The sequence below is a fragment of the Mandrillus leucophaeus genome, unplaced genomic scaffold (assembly GCF_000951045.1).
Source record: "Mandrillus leucophaeus isolate KB7577 unplaced genomic scaffold, Mleu.le_1.0 Scaffold68, whole genome shotgun sequence".
In the NCBI taxonomy this organism is placed as follows: domain Eukaryota; kingdom Metazoa; phylum Chordata; class Mammalia; order Primates; family Cercopithecidae; genus Mandrillus; species Mandrillus leucophaeus.
The window spans coordinates 4709068-4722966 of NW_012107363.1; the positions used below are offsets into that span (position 1 = coordinate 4709068).

General features: G+C 41.8%; 1 protein-coding gene across 1 annotated transcript in view; it reads right to left on the reverse strand.

Annotated features, from left to right (window-relative positions):
• Window positions 1-13899, reverse strand: part of HTT (huntingtin) — a 150342-nt gene that overhangs the window by 111378 nt on the left and 25065 nt on the right. The window contains exons 6-11 of the mRNA XM_012002185.1: window positions 12720-12861; window positions 11896-12074; window positions 6805-7009; window positions 5294-5341; window positions 2590-2670; window positions 569-909 (exon numbers count right to left, since the gene is read on the reverse strand). Coding sequence (XP_011857575.1) covers window positions 569-909; window positions 2590-2670; window positions 5294-5341; window positions 6805-7009; window positions 11896-12074; window positions 12720-12861 — 996 coding nt within the window. The remainder of the gene's footprint in view (window positions 1-568; window positions 910-2589; window positions 2671-5293; window positions 5342-6804; window positions 7010-11895; window positions 12075-12719; window positions 12862-13899) is intronic.

Below are 13899 nucleotides of genomic sequence, written 5' to 3' on the forward strand. Positions count from 1 at the left end.
TCACTTGAGGTCAGGAGTTTGAGACCAGCCTGGCCAACATGGTGAAACCCCATCTCTACTAAAAATACAAAAATTAGCTGTGTGTGATGGTGCCCACCTGTAATCCCAGCTACTCAGGAGGCTAAGGCAGGAGAATCGCTCGAGCCTGGGAGGCAGAAGTTGCAGTGACCTGGGAACGTGCTACTGCACTTTATTTTTTTATTTTTATTTTTTTGAAACGGAGTCTCGCTCTGTCACCCAGGCTGGAGTGCAGTGTCACGATCTCGGCTCACTGCAACCTCCGCCTCCTGGGCTCAAGCAATTCTCCTGCCTCAGCCTCCCTAATGGCTAGGATTACAGGCATGTGCCACCACACCCAGCTAATTTTTGTATTTTTAGTAGAGACGGGGTTTCACCATGCTGGCCAGGCTGATCTCGAACTCCTGACCTCAAGTGATCCGCCCACCTCAGCCTCCCAAAGTGCTAGGATTACAGGCGTGAGCCACTGTGCCCGGCCTCCACTGCACTATAGAGTAAGACTCTGTCTCAAATAAAAAATAAAAGATGGCAGGCCCCTCCGCACACTTACAATTTCAGAACTGTCCGAAGGGGTGACAGCTGAATCAGGCCCTTCGGTGGTGGTCTGGGAGCTGTCGCTGATGGGCGAGGAGGCCTGGGTCCCATCATTCAGGTCCATGGCAGGGTCAGATGGGACAGCGCTGACCTGGCTGGAGCTGTGGCTCAAGATATCCTCCTCATCCCCATCAGTGGCAGAGCTTGTCAAGTCACAACTGGCCAGATCCACTGAGTCCGCCTGCAGCGTGTGCTGTGACCGTGGCTGCTCTGTGATGATGTCGTGACCTGTCGACCCTGGAGTGGAAACCCCTGAAGAAGTAGCCAGCTCTCCACTGATATCATCCTTCACTGAGGCTGAAGACAGAGAAACACTCATTTGTCAAATGGCGAGAGAAAACATTCAATATGGAATCAAAGGCTTGCAAAATAACAAAAAGTTCCCCTGTCATCAAATGTTTCCATTTGATGGAATGTTTGATGAAATGTTTCCAAATGTCATCACTGCATAGCATCCTGAAGACAGTGAAATGCAGGACAGCAGTGCATCCTTCATGTACCACTCACACTGCCTCTCGCTACAGTACCCATCTTAATAAAATAAGGCTTATCAGAAGGTAATATTCTCAAATGGTGTTTCACTGCAAAAACTGAAGTTCAAGTTCTTAACCAACTACTCCAAGCCCTGGCTAGAGCAATTTATAAAGACGTTCGTAATTAAGGGGCAGCCTAGTCAGGGGCACAAAACTAGGCGGTCCCAGACATGCAGATCCTCTAAGCAAGCAGTGGTCAGAAACAACTGTAATCTCTCTGGGCTGGGCTTGCCTTCTTCCAAGCCACGTTCAAGATCTCAATTCCAGTCCTATTATTCTCCTGGAAGATAAACTTCTAACACATTTTCCTAGTTGACTTTTTAAATTACCATTTAAAAACAAAAAAGACTATATAGAAACCATGGCAAAAAGCTCAACACGAAGCTGTTGGCAGTGGTCACTCCTGGGGCAGTTGGGTTGGTAAGCGTGTGACCTTTATACTAGTCTAGATCGCTGTGATGTTTTATTGTTGTTTAATTTGTGTAATCAAAAATAAAATCTATTTTTATTTTGTAAATAAATAATTACTACTAGAATTATTCAGATTTTCCTCCCTAAATATTTAAGTCTTACTTTCAGTTACAGCTAAAATATTCTTTTAGATAGGATTATACAACCAAAACCACCCTCATATAATCCAGTTATTAGTACCTTAAGTTAATCCTCATCTTTTATAAAGTACACAGAGAATTTCATTAGATAACTATCTGTAACTGGCCAGGCACAGTGGCTCACGCCTGTAATCCCAGCACTGTGGGAGGCTGAGGCAGGCGGATCACTTGAAGTCAGGAGTTCAAGACCAGCCTGGTCAACATGGTAAAACCTCGTCTCTACAAAAAATACAAAAATTAGCCAGGCGTGGTGACGGGCACCTGTAGTCCCAGCTACTTGGGAGGCTGAGGTAGGAGAATGGCTGGAACCCAGACGGCGGAGGCTGCAGTGCGCCAAGAGCACACCACTCCATGCCAGTGACACTGGGTATCGGCACTGGGTGACAGAGGGAGACTCTTTATCTCAAAAAAAAAAAAAAAAAGATAACTATCTGTAAACAAAGGCAGATTCTTTCAAGTTAAACTATCCATAGGCAATTTTTCAACCCACAATTTTTCATCCCATTTCCAACCCCCAGCATAACCCATCCAACTCATGAGACGTTTCGATGTGCCATCCCTACTCACAAAGCCCTATGCTCAAGGAGCATAAACCTAATTTTAAAACAGTCTAAACCACAGAAAACAGCAAATATATGATGCAAACACCACAGACACACAAGCTTCAGAGTAAGTATTATGCAAGAAGCCCGAATATCCCCCATTTAAGCAACCTGGGTCCACTGCTGCCCCCAGTTGTGCTGTCCACCAGGTGCAGGGGGACAGGCAGGAAGGGCATGGGGTGGACGGCAGAGAGTGAAGGTCCACACCAGTGGCTGACTAGTGAGAACTACCTGCAAAGGCAGAGCTGCTGACATCCGATCTCGATTCAGAGTCATCCTCCAAGGCTTCTTCTTCTCCTAACAGCACTTTGCCTAGTAAATAATGTACCAACATTCCTTTAGTTTGCTAAAAATAAGGATTTCAAAATTAAGTAAATGCACTCTAAAATGAAACTCATAAGAATATTTAATTTACTCTTATATGGTTTATCATCATATATAAGTATTTTTAAAGATCTACAGTATTAAACACAAAGAATGTAGAGATGTTATGTTTAGAATGCTATTAAAGTTAATAAACCTATATGGAAAAAGTTAAAAGCAATGATTCTCAAAGTATACCACAAAACATTTTAATAATTAATATTTATTGATTTCGATTATTAAATTATCTATAGTACTACTTAAACTTAAAAATAGTAAGTTTTAACTGTAAAGACCCAATGCTATTGGCCTTTGAAATATTCATGTGATAGCTCCAATGACACACCAGAATTTGTACATAAAACTCTAACACCTAAAAGTCACTTTCATTTTATTATCTTTTAATTTTCTTGACTTTATGATTAACAATCAGAACTCAAGCATTATATGATCTGGAAGGATGAAATAATATTTCACTTGAAAGTTCTAAAAATACATTTTATTGTGCATCTTCAGAATTACATTAATGAAAACAAATGAAACCAACAGTCTTAATATGACCTAACTGAACTCATTAAATCTTTGTGGCTACATTACATATTAATGTCATTAAATTACACTATCAAAATAATTATTGGAAATTTCTAATTTCTGCTCTTCAAAGAATAAGTCAGAAGTATAACTTCCACAAATTTACAATGACGTGACATTAAAGGTGAAAAAAATCAGCACAGGAAACCCAAAATCTAGGTTAAATTAACACAGCAACTTGGCCTATCTACTAAATAATAGGAAACTTTATTACAAAATAAGTTCTTTCCCTAGAGAAATCAAATAAAATGCCAAAAAGGTGAATTCAGATCTTAACAAAAGCCATCTCTATCTTTCAAATCACTGGTTTGCAAATATGTTCCATAGACCATCCCCAGGGTAATTTCCTCAAAGTCACAAGCGCTAGGCTGCCCTCAGAAGAGAGGCTCCAGGACACCCCCGCCACTTGCACCCTAATCCCATATCCAACACAACTCTACTTTCATCTGTCTTATAATTTGGGCAGATTTCACTTAAAAAAAGGATTTTCTAGCTATAACAAAACAGTTTGAAGACACAGCTCTAAATGGGGGAAAAAATACCAAAAGGGCTTAAAGAGACAGGATATATCCCATGTCCTAGCCAGAAGAGGATAAACTAATCTCAACAATGTGAACCAGTCATCTTCTTTTTCACTGCCACTGGAAAGAGTGACTAAGAAACAAACAAGTGTCAGAGTAACTTAGTCACAGGTCCGAAAATCTCTCCTAATTCAAGAATATAGAGATGAATTTTTCCTAGAATCTTTTTGGCTTTTCAACAATGTTTCATAAAATCTCAAATTTGATTAAGTATCTCATACTGTGATGACCCAAATATTATAGATTCCAAGTTCTTTCAAGAAATGTTTACTTAATTCAATGAAGGCTAGAATGTTATTCCTGTTAAGATCCCATTCAATACTGCAAATAATATTAGGCATTAGGCTCTCAATTAAACACTCAAATCATGACACAAAAAAGGATCAGTCTTTTAAGATTTCAAAATAGAAAGTGACAGCAATTTTTTTCCTATGCAAATCCCCACTGGAAAAGAAAATAACTGGCATTGCAAAAGATAATGTGTACCAAAACTATCAGAAACACTTTAATAAAAGTTAAGCTTTATCAGAACATTCTGATATGTACAAAGTTAGATATGGCTGAAAAATGATAACCAGGTCCAAATTAAAACAGTCCAACAAAGGAAACTTTTTTTGTTGTTTTTTTTTAACGACACGAGGTCTCATTCTGTTGCCCAGGCTGGAGTGCAGTGGCATGATCACAGCTCACTGTGACCTCAAACTCCTGGGCTCAAACAATCCTCTTGCCTCAGCCTCCAGAACAGCAGCTGAGGCTACAGGCACATGCCACCGTGCCTGGCTGTTTTTTTGTTTGGTCTTGTTTCGGTAGAGACCGGGTCTCATGACATTGCCCAGGCTGGAAAAGAAGCTACTTAATAATATTCCTGACTAATGCTAAACAAAATTCACTGGGAAGGTAAGTTAACTTCATAAAATGTCACAACACATTCCCTAAGGCAGGTACGGGCAAACTACAGCCTGCCTGTTCCTGTCAGTAAAGTTCTACTGGAACGTGGCTGGCCAGTAGCTCGTGTATTGTCTACAACTGCATTCCTGCCACAGGGCAGAGCTGAATGGTTGCAAAAGAGACCATACGGCTCATAAAGCTAAGATGTTTGCACTCTGTCCCTTTACAGAAAAAGTCTGCTGACCCCGAACATTAGAAATTTATGATGCATTCAAAATGTATGACAAAGCAATTCTGATATGAAAGTAATTGTTAAAAGCCACCCTATAAAACTATTCAGGCCTTGTTATCAGATTCCAGCAACATTCACACATACAATCACTCCACTGAGAAGACATATACATACACAGAGTCCAATACAGTATTACAAGAAATACAAGATACATTACATTACAGAAATACAAGGAAATCAGTAAGATTCAACACAAGACTCTGATTTCTGAAATAATCACCTTTTTGTTTTCTTGAAAGGACAGGGCTGCATGAGGAACCCCCTCCAGCTGTAAATCACAGAAAGTGACAGATAAAGTAACAAGCTGATAAAATCTAGAAGAAATGTGAAAATCTTCAAACAGCTTGATTCAAAGTTGAATCAAATGTGAACGTATTTCCACAGGAAGCACTTAACATCACAGTTCAACATTTTAATTTCAATATGAAAATTACATTAACATTCAAATACATAGTTCTAAAGATATGACCTAAGAAGTCAAAAAAGCTAAGATAAATTGCATTTTAAAAGCCAAATTAAAAGTATTAGAAATCTCAGATTATTTGGTAGACTAACAATCAAGTATAACTTTTCATTTGCGATGAGTATTTCCACTCATTATTTGTAAGGCATGCATTCCATACAGAAAAAGATTCTTCAGTGTAAAGGACAGGAAATAAGGCAGATTAATATTTCCTGCTCATGGTTCCGGCAAACATTTATGCTCACACGAGGCAGCAACGAGACTTCAGTCAGATTCTCTCTAATGTGGAGGCTGTGAGTAAAGGCCAGGCTGCACACGCAGTGCACTACACCGACCACGCTGCAGTGGCCTAGGGGAGGCCAGAGTCAGTAAAAGCTTATCCATAGCCTGCTAGGCACCAGACCCAGCAGTAGAGGCTGGGATTCAGAGATTCCCACCCACTCCAGCTCCCAAAGGCAGCTCTCATGCCAGAAAGGACCCACTAAGCTCACTGCTCCAGGGCAGCACTGCATGGTGGGACAGGGCCCAGCCACAAGCGCATGGAGAGGAGCAGACTGGGCAGTGGAGGCAGATGCAGAGGTGGGGACAGATGGATTTTCTAAAGTCGGGCCAGGAAGGAACTCTCACATCCCTCTGACGACTTACAGTTGCCATTTCTGGCAAATTAACGCAAGGATCCTAGAACTATTTTCCCTACTGTTTTCATTTCTCAGCAACTGAAACACCACAGGAGGCAGTCAAGGTAGAGAAAGAATCAGGAGGAGGGGCTTTAAATGTGTGGCCTCATTTTGCCACCTAACCTTCTAAACTTTAATTCCCTTATTTGAGTTTTAAATTTTGTTGAGACAGCATCTTGCTCGGTCACCAGGCTGCAGTGCAGCTGCCATCACAACTCACTGCAGCCTCAACCTTTTGGGCTTAAGCAATCCTACCACCTCAGCCTCCAAAGCAGCTGGGACTACAGGCACGTGCCGCCATGCCCAGTTTTTTTTTTTTTTTTTTTTTTGGAGAGACAGGGTCTCACTTGGCCAGGCTGTCTCAAACTCCTGGGCTGAAGTGATCCTTCCAAAGTGCTGAAATTTCAGGCCTGAGCCACCACACCCAGCCCAACTCCCCTATTTATAAAATAAAGATGAAATCTGTATTATAAGTTTTGGCAAAGAAGATGCAATGCAGAATGCTTAGCACAGGGCAGGCCCATCATCAATAGAGGGTAACTAGTATCACTGAAAAGTTAACTGTAAGAGTAGACCTTACTAATAACTTGCCTATAAGTTCCACAATACTCCCACTACGGCTTCGGCCACCAGACTCCTCCTTAGCGGCGGTGAGCTGCCCAATGCCCCCCACTGTGGTCAGGGCTTGCAGAAGCTCGGGGGGAGGCGTTCTGAAGAGCTGCTGCAACAGCTCCAGGGCTCCGGTCACAACATTGTGGTCTTGGTGCTGTGTATGATGTAATGTCAGTTCATAAACCTAGAAACAGAGAAACACAGGTGTTCTGGTCAGAGTTTATAAAATGCATCCTAAGCTTCACTTTTTTTTTTTTTAACAGGACTTCGTTGGCAAAGTTTACACCTTAATTTCTCCCCCTAAATATTTCCCTACCACTTCTACCAATGTGATCGTTACCTTCCATGTTGTTTTCTAAATTCCCATGATTTTTTCATTGTTATATTCATTCCTTAAAAATAAATGGAGCACTTCCACTAGAGAAGCAGCATGAGAATGAAGATCTCTATTTCCCAAAACTGGTGACTAGGAAAGGGAAAATAAAGTCCAGCATACACTGAGAGGAGAGTTAGCTTGACACACATTTAAAAATCAAAAAACACTATTATGAGTGCCACTGAGAAAGAGCTACCAGACATTTTAAAGGCAGTAGCCACATTTATCAGCACTTTCAATACTATATCACAGTGCTCCCCAACCTTTCTGGCACCAGAGACTGGTTTCATGGGAGACCATTTTTCCACAGGGCCAGGGGATGGTTTCAGGATGAGACTGTTCTACCTCAGATCATCAGGCAGTAGACTCTCATAAGGAGCACACAATCTAGATCCCTTACATGTGCTCTTCACAATAGGGTTTGCATTATGAGAATCAAATGCTGCCACTGATCTGACAGGAGGCGGAGCTCAGGTGGGAATGCCAGCTCACCTGCTGCTCACCTCCTGCTGGGCAGCCTAGTTCCTAACAGGTCATGGACCAGTACCGCTCCACAGTGTGGGGGCTGGGGACCCCTGCTGTATCACATTATATGAACATAATGAATTTATTCTTTTTCCCTTTAATTAGAATTGCCAGATAAAAGACAAGGGCACCCAGTTAAATTTAAATTGTAAAGAAACAACAAATAATTTTGTAGTGTATGTCCCACAGGATTTGGAATATACTTATATCATAAAATTACTCATAATTTATCTGAAGTTCAAATTTCACTGGCATCCTGTATTTTTATTTGCTATTTGCCAACCCTATCTTCAATATTATAAAATACTTATGTTTCTTTTAAAAAAAAATCAGACAGTGTAGAAGAGTACAAAGTAAAAAGTCTCACTTTCAGCTCCTCTGATGGTAACTCCTTTACCCCTGAATCCCAGGTCATCAAACCACAGTGCACAGGTCAGGTGTGGCCCGCACCTGCTTTTGTACATAAAGTTTCACTGGAACACAGCCACGTTTATGGGCTGCCTGTGGCTGCTTTCGTGCTACAAAGGTAGTGGGGCCTAGTTGCCACAGACTTGGAATGGCCTGCAAGACTGAAAATATTTACTATCTGGCCCCTTACACAAAACATTTGTGGGTACCTGCTCTAGGTAATCAGCTTATACCTTGACTTCTTAAGCCATCTATTTTGAACAAAGAATCTCCTGGCTCCTCTCAATGTAATAAGGAAATCGGCACCCACATTTCCTTCACCTCATCTGTCGCCTCCTAAATTCTGTTAGCAACAGCACTGCTTTCAAACTATGGAGATTTCCATTTACATGCTACTAGGTAACACTATTTACATTTAATGTTCCCTGACGAGAAGTTGAGCCGAAAAACTTAATTAAACAGTATGTATCTTATGTATCATGTGTTCATAAATGTTATTCACTGCATAATTTATGAATAACGTTCAAAAATGTTATTCACTGCAATAATGAAATCTTTCTTTCTGAGTCCAGTCACAATAACCTAGACTCAGAAAGAAAGAAATATTTCATTACTACTCCATGTCATTTGAAAGAGAATGCCCCAAGATTAATGGTCAAATGGGTTCTCTTACTGTAATCTACTACTTGCTTAAAAGTTATTATACATCTTGTTTTGCTTCATACTTGGATCACGAATTTCCTTTATAAATCTTGCTGGCTCTCCTATGGATGGTTACTAATTGCCTTTTTCTCCCTCCTTGTTAATAGTATATGCATATGCCTTCCCTCTGCCCACTTTCTTAAGCATACTATTTATTCAAGAAGAACGGTTTCTAATGAACTACACGCCGAACAACAATCATCCTAGAATTGCTTTTATTGCATGCCTATGTGAGAGACTTTGTTTCTTGGATTTCAGGGCTTCCTCTATTTTTCAATTTCTTTCTTTTTCAAAAAGCACACATGGAAAGCAAACTGAGCTCCTGCATATCTAAAATTATCAATATTTTGCCCACACTTGCTTAATAGTTTGGCCAGGCCTAGGATTATATTAAATTCTAATTAAATGTGGTTAGCCAAACTACATTTGCTGAATTGAACATCTCACGGTAATTTAATTAAGAACAGTTATTAGTCAAAAGAAGATGGAGTAAGACATGTTATACAGATAATCATATCTAGAGTTTGCTAGTTCAAAAATGTGCCATATCATTTATTTACTTTGGAGAAAGGTATTAAGAAAATCAGCAATTAAGTCTCACATCCATACCCTTTTTTCCCCTTCACCCTCTATCCCTGTCCTTCCAGGATTACTGCAACCCCAATTTAACACAGTTTCGACCTCCTTCTGACCTCCATAACCAACACTCTTGCTAATCTATGAGAAAGCCTGGACGCCTTTTCAGGACCCACCGTTGCTCTGTCTATGCACCCACACTCATGTGCTCTGAGCGTTCTCTCACTCTTTCACTCCCGGGACTTGGCAAAGACCACGTTTTCTGTCTATAAAGCTCCTATCTTCTCCCAGCTCTCTGTGCCGGGTCAGATTCCACGTGCCCATAAGTGACGGCTCACGACTGAACCTCTCCAGGCCCTACCATGTGCACCTTAACCTTGCTAAACTGTTTCGTAATTATTTGCTTCTCCCAACAGATCAATGGTCTCTAAACTTTTATGATCAAGCAGCCTTTTCAAAAGCATCTGTTAAAAAAAATTGAGCATATAGTCTCAACACTTTTTAAAAGAGTATACTTACCTTAAAATATTATATACGAAATACTGAACTCAGATATAAAATATACACTAAATCTGACCAGGTTTTTCCTCCAATTGTTGATGTACAGGAAATACAGAGAACAGAAAAAGGTGTTAATTTACACAATGGAAATGTAAGCAGTATATCAGACCACAGGAAAACTTAGAAGACAAATAATCTGGTTTCTCAATAAATGAACTCTAAGGGGAAAAAAAAATTCGGATGGAGGAGAACCAGTTGATCAAAGAGATTTACAATCCTTATCAACCAATTTTATTTATATGCTGATTCCAAAAGAGTAGAGAGAAAAATTGACAATGAGTTAGTGGGTATTTGATGTAGGAAATGTTTAATATTTTCAGGTCTAACAATGGCACTGTTTTGTGACATTGTTTTGGAGTTTCGTTTTGTTTTCTTGAGACAGAATCTTGCTCCATCAACCAGGCTGGAGTATAGTGGTACAATCATGGCTTACTGCAGCCTCAACCTTCCAGGCTCATGTGATCCTCCCATCTCAGCCTCCCAAGTAGCTGGGACTACAGGCATGCATCACCACACTTGGCTGATTTTGTTTTTTTTTTTAAAGACATGGGGTTTCACCATGTTTCCCAGGCTGGTCTCAAACTCCTAGGCTCAAGTGATCTGCCTGCCTTGGCCTCCCAAAGTTCTGGGACTACAGGCATGAGCCACTGCACCTGACCATCATTAAGTTTTAAAAATAAAAAAGAGTCCTCATCTATAGAGATACTGAAATACCTATAGATGAAGTAAGAGGATGACTGTGGTTTGCTTCCAAATAATAAAAAAAAAAGGGAGAAGTAGGATTATAAATGAAATGTAACTGGTCATGACTTGATACTTTTGCATGTATGGAATTCTCAATATAAAGCTAGCTTAAAAAAAAAAAAAAAACAGGTAAGGTAAAGATGAAATAAACTATATTTTAAATGTATTATTACCATGGCTACACCCTTTTTACTCAACAAAATACTCAGCAGTGTTTTTTGTGAAGGAAATATAATTAAATGTCATATCCCATGAGACTCTGCTTTTATTCTGTAAAATAACCAAAGGGCAGCTGGGTGGAATGGAACTCTCAGCCCCACTCATTTCTTAGAGTTCACTCTTGCTCAGCTGTTTATCAATAAGCAGCACTTACATGGCCTTCACATGTGCCAGGAAGCATTCTAAGCACTTCACAAACACTACCTAACTCAGTGCTTAAATTATTAGCATTATCTTCAATTCATGATTCTATGCAAGAATCATTTTAAGTCACTTACAATTTTGTATCCTACAAAATTTAGCTAAATGGCACATGTTAAGCACAATAAAAACCCTGACCTAATATTTTAAGTAAAGTTCAAAAAATTCAATTGCTTAAAATGAGGCTGCACTGTTACACAGTTAGTGAAAATAACCTGAGTAAGCACACTACAAAGAACTGAAGTCAACTGCCAATCACAGTACATTAGAATTACTGCAGGGTTTCTCTGCATTGGAAAGAGAAGTTCCAACATTTTGTTCTGACGCCCCGAAGGACCACGTCCCCACCTCCCTGAGGGGGCATACCACCCTGCCTCGACCAGTGCACCAGGCCACAGGCTCCACGGGGCAGAGGCTGCAGCGGAAATACTCACCACAGGACCCCCAGCACCTACCCCAGAGCCGAGCACACAGTGGGTGCTCAATCAGTATTTACTGGGTGGTTGAACACATATCGTGACCTCTGGTTTTAGAAACAGAGTGGCACCTGAAGAGGCATCACCTGCATCTGACTCACGGTGACAATGACATACAGAGGGAAGGCAGCTAGAGGTCAGCACCTAGGGTCGGAACCGAGCAGCACAGCTCCAGAGTCCACACCTCTAACCCTCGGTTCTGCCGCTTCTCTTCCAAAGTAATCAGTTCTTCGAATGTCAGTTGTTCACATGCCAGGCCTAGAGTAAACCCTGTGCTCCTACCTGGACAAGCTGCTCTGCAGAAGGAGAGACCTCCATTTCTTTCCGTGTCACTCCGAAGCTGCCTTTCAGGCTTGTATCCTTAACCTGCTGCTGCAGCAAGGGCACCAAATACCTCAGGGTGAGCAGCACGCCAAGAATCAGCAGGGTGGAGTGTTCCTCCTCGACAGGAACCAGTAAGCCTGTGGGGGTGGCAGCAAGATATCTTCACATCCAACTCACTGTTTGGAGATTCCCCGCTTAATTTGTTAAAAAAGAAGAGATCCTGAGAGATCAATATGGCACAAACATGACCGTGAACGAGTACACCATGAGGCCCACTGGGAGTGGCTACACACCCATATCCCTGGCTTGGCAGGGTCCTTTCCAGTGAGCCTCACTGCCTTTGAAAGTCAGGTCGTTATTTCATATCACGCGTCCGGTGCTCACTTCAGCACTTGCCAGTGTTCATTTCCACAGTTACCCAAACAACAGAAGAAACTGTCAACTGACCTACAGAGAACCCACAGGGACCTGAGGCACAGTCTCAAGCCTCACAGACTCACCGTAGTCAGGGCCGGCACAGACGGAGGACCAGGCCCTGGGTGGCAGGCAGGGCTCACACCAGCCCACACCCACTGCCCAGCTAGGTGTCCCTGGGCATGGCTGCATCTGCAGGGTCACAGAGACCCATGCGTGCTCACAGCAGCCCCAATGCAGTTCACATTCAGTCAACCAGTGCCAAATAGCCTGGTCTAGAAGCTGAGGGATCATCTGATTTTAATTATTTCAAAGGTCTATCATGAATACATGCTGGAGACCCTTCCACCTGTATGCCTCCACCTTACCTAAGAGCACATTTAGTAGCCAGCTATAGAAATACTGTGTCCTTCTTGAGTGCTGGCAGATGCTCACTGCTGATCCAGCAGCTGTCCGCCGAATGGTGGGGGAGCTTGACTTCAGGTTCGCTATGAAGGCCTTTAACAAAACCTATAGAAGCAAAAGTCCAAGCAGATAAAAGATGAAGCTCCTATGAAGCTTACCATGCATTCCATAAAACTTAACTTGAATTAGAAGTTTCCAATTCTTGCAAAGTATAAGCAGTTTGAGGCTTTTCCTATAGCTGAACAGAAGTACCCCGAATTTGGGACACTCAAGAACAGTTCACAGACACGTGTACTCTATTTGCTTGTTTATAATCTTCACTCGGGGACTGCTCAGCATCCATGTCCTCTCTGCAGGGGTGGAGGCCTCAATTCTAGATACTGTCTGCCCACAGTGTTTGGGGACAGTTAAAAAAAAAAATCAACAAATGACAAAGTTAAGGAGAAAAGAGTACCAGCCAACTACAGTAATGCCCCACCCTAAGAGATGGCTTGTAAAAGTCCTGCTAATGTCACAAAGTTCTCAGGACTGGAACATCTTCAACCGGAAACGTCTGCAATTTAACTGGACATGACAGCACACTACCCACAACTGTTCTCCTGAGAAATTAGGGAATACTTTCTCACTGGGCCTCTAGAACAATCCAAAGGAGAAACTGCTATAATTCTAATGATGACCACTTAAATCTTGATAAAAATATCCTAAAATTGAAAAGGGGTGACCCATCTAGTCGCATTATCTTGGTGACTATGTTACTTAAGAACATCCATTTCCCATCATTCAAAACTATGCTCTGAGCCATGACTTGATTCCAATCATTGTTCAGCACGCACTGAGCAATCACTATAAGTCAGGGACTCTGTCGGAGCTATGCCTGGGCAAACAAGCAGTAAACCAGTAACGGACATCTGATTTATAAACAAGTTTCTCTTCCACAGCGTGGTTAGCATCATCTGTTTCTCAGAGGCTTATCGACTCCCAGGGAATTTACACGAGACCTCTGGACACTGTTAGGCACATGATGAGACACCAGCCACAGGACTGCCCCCCACCCCAGCCACAAGACTTCTCCCCACCCCAGCCACAGCTCCCCTCCAACCCACCGAGCCACAGGACTTCTCCCCACCCCAGCCACAGCTCCCC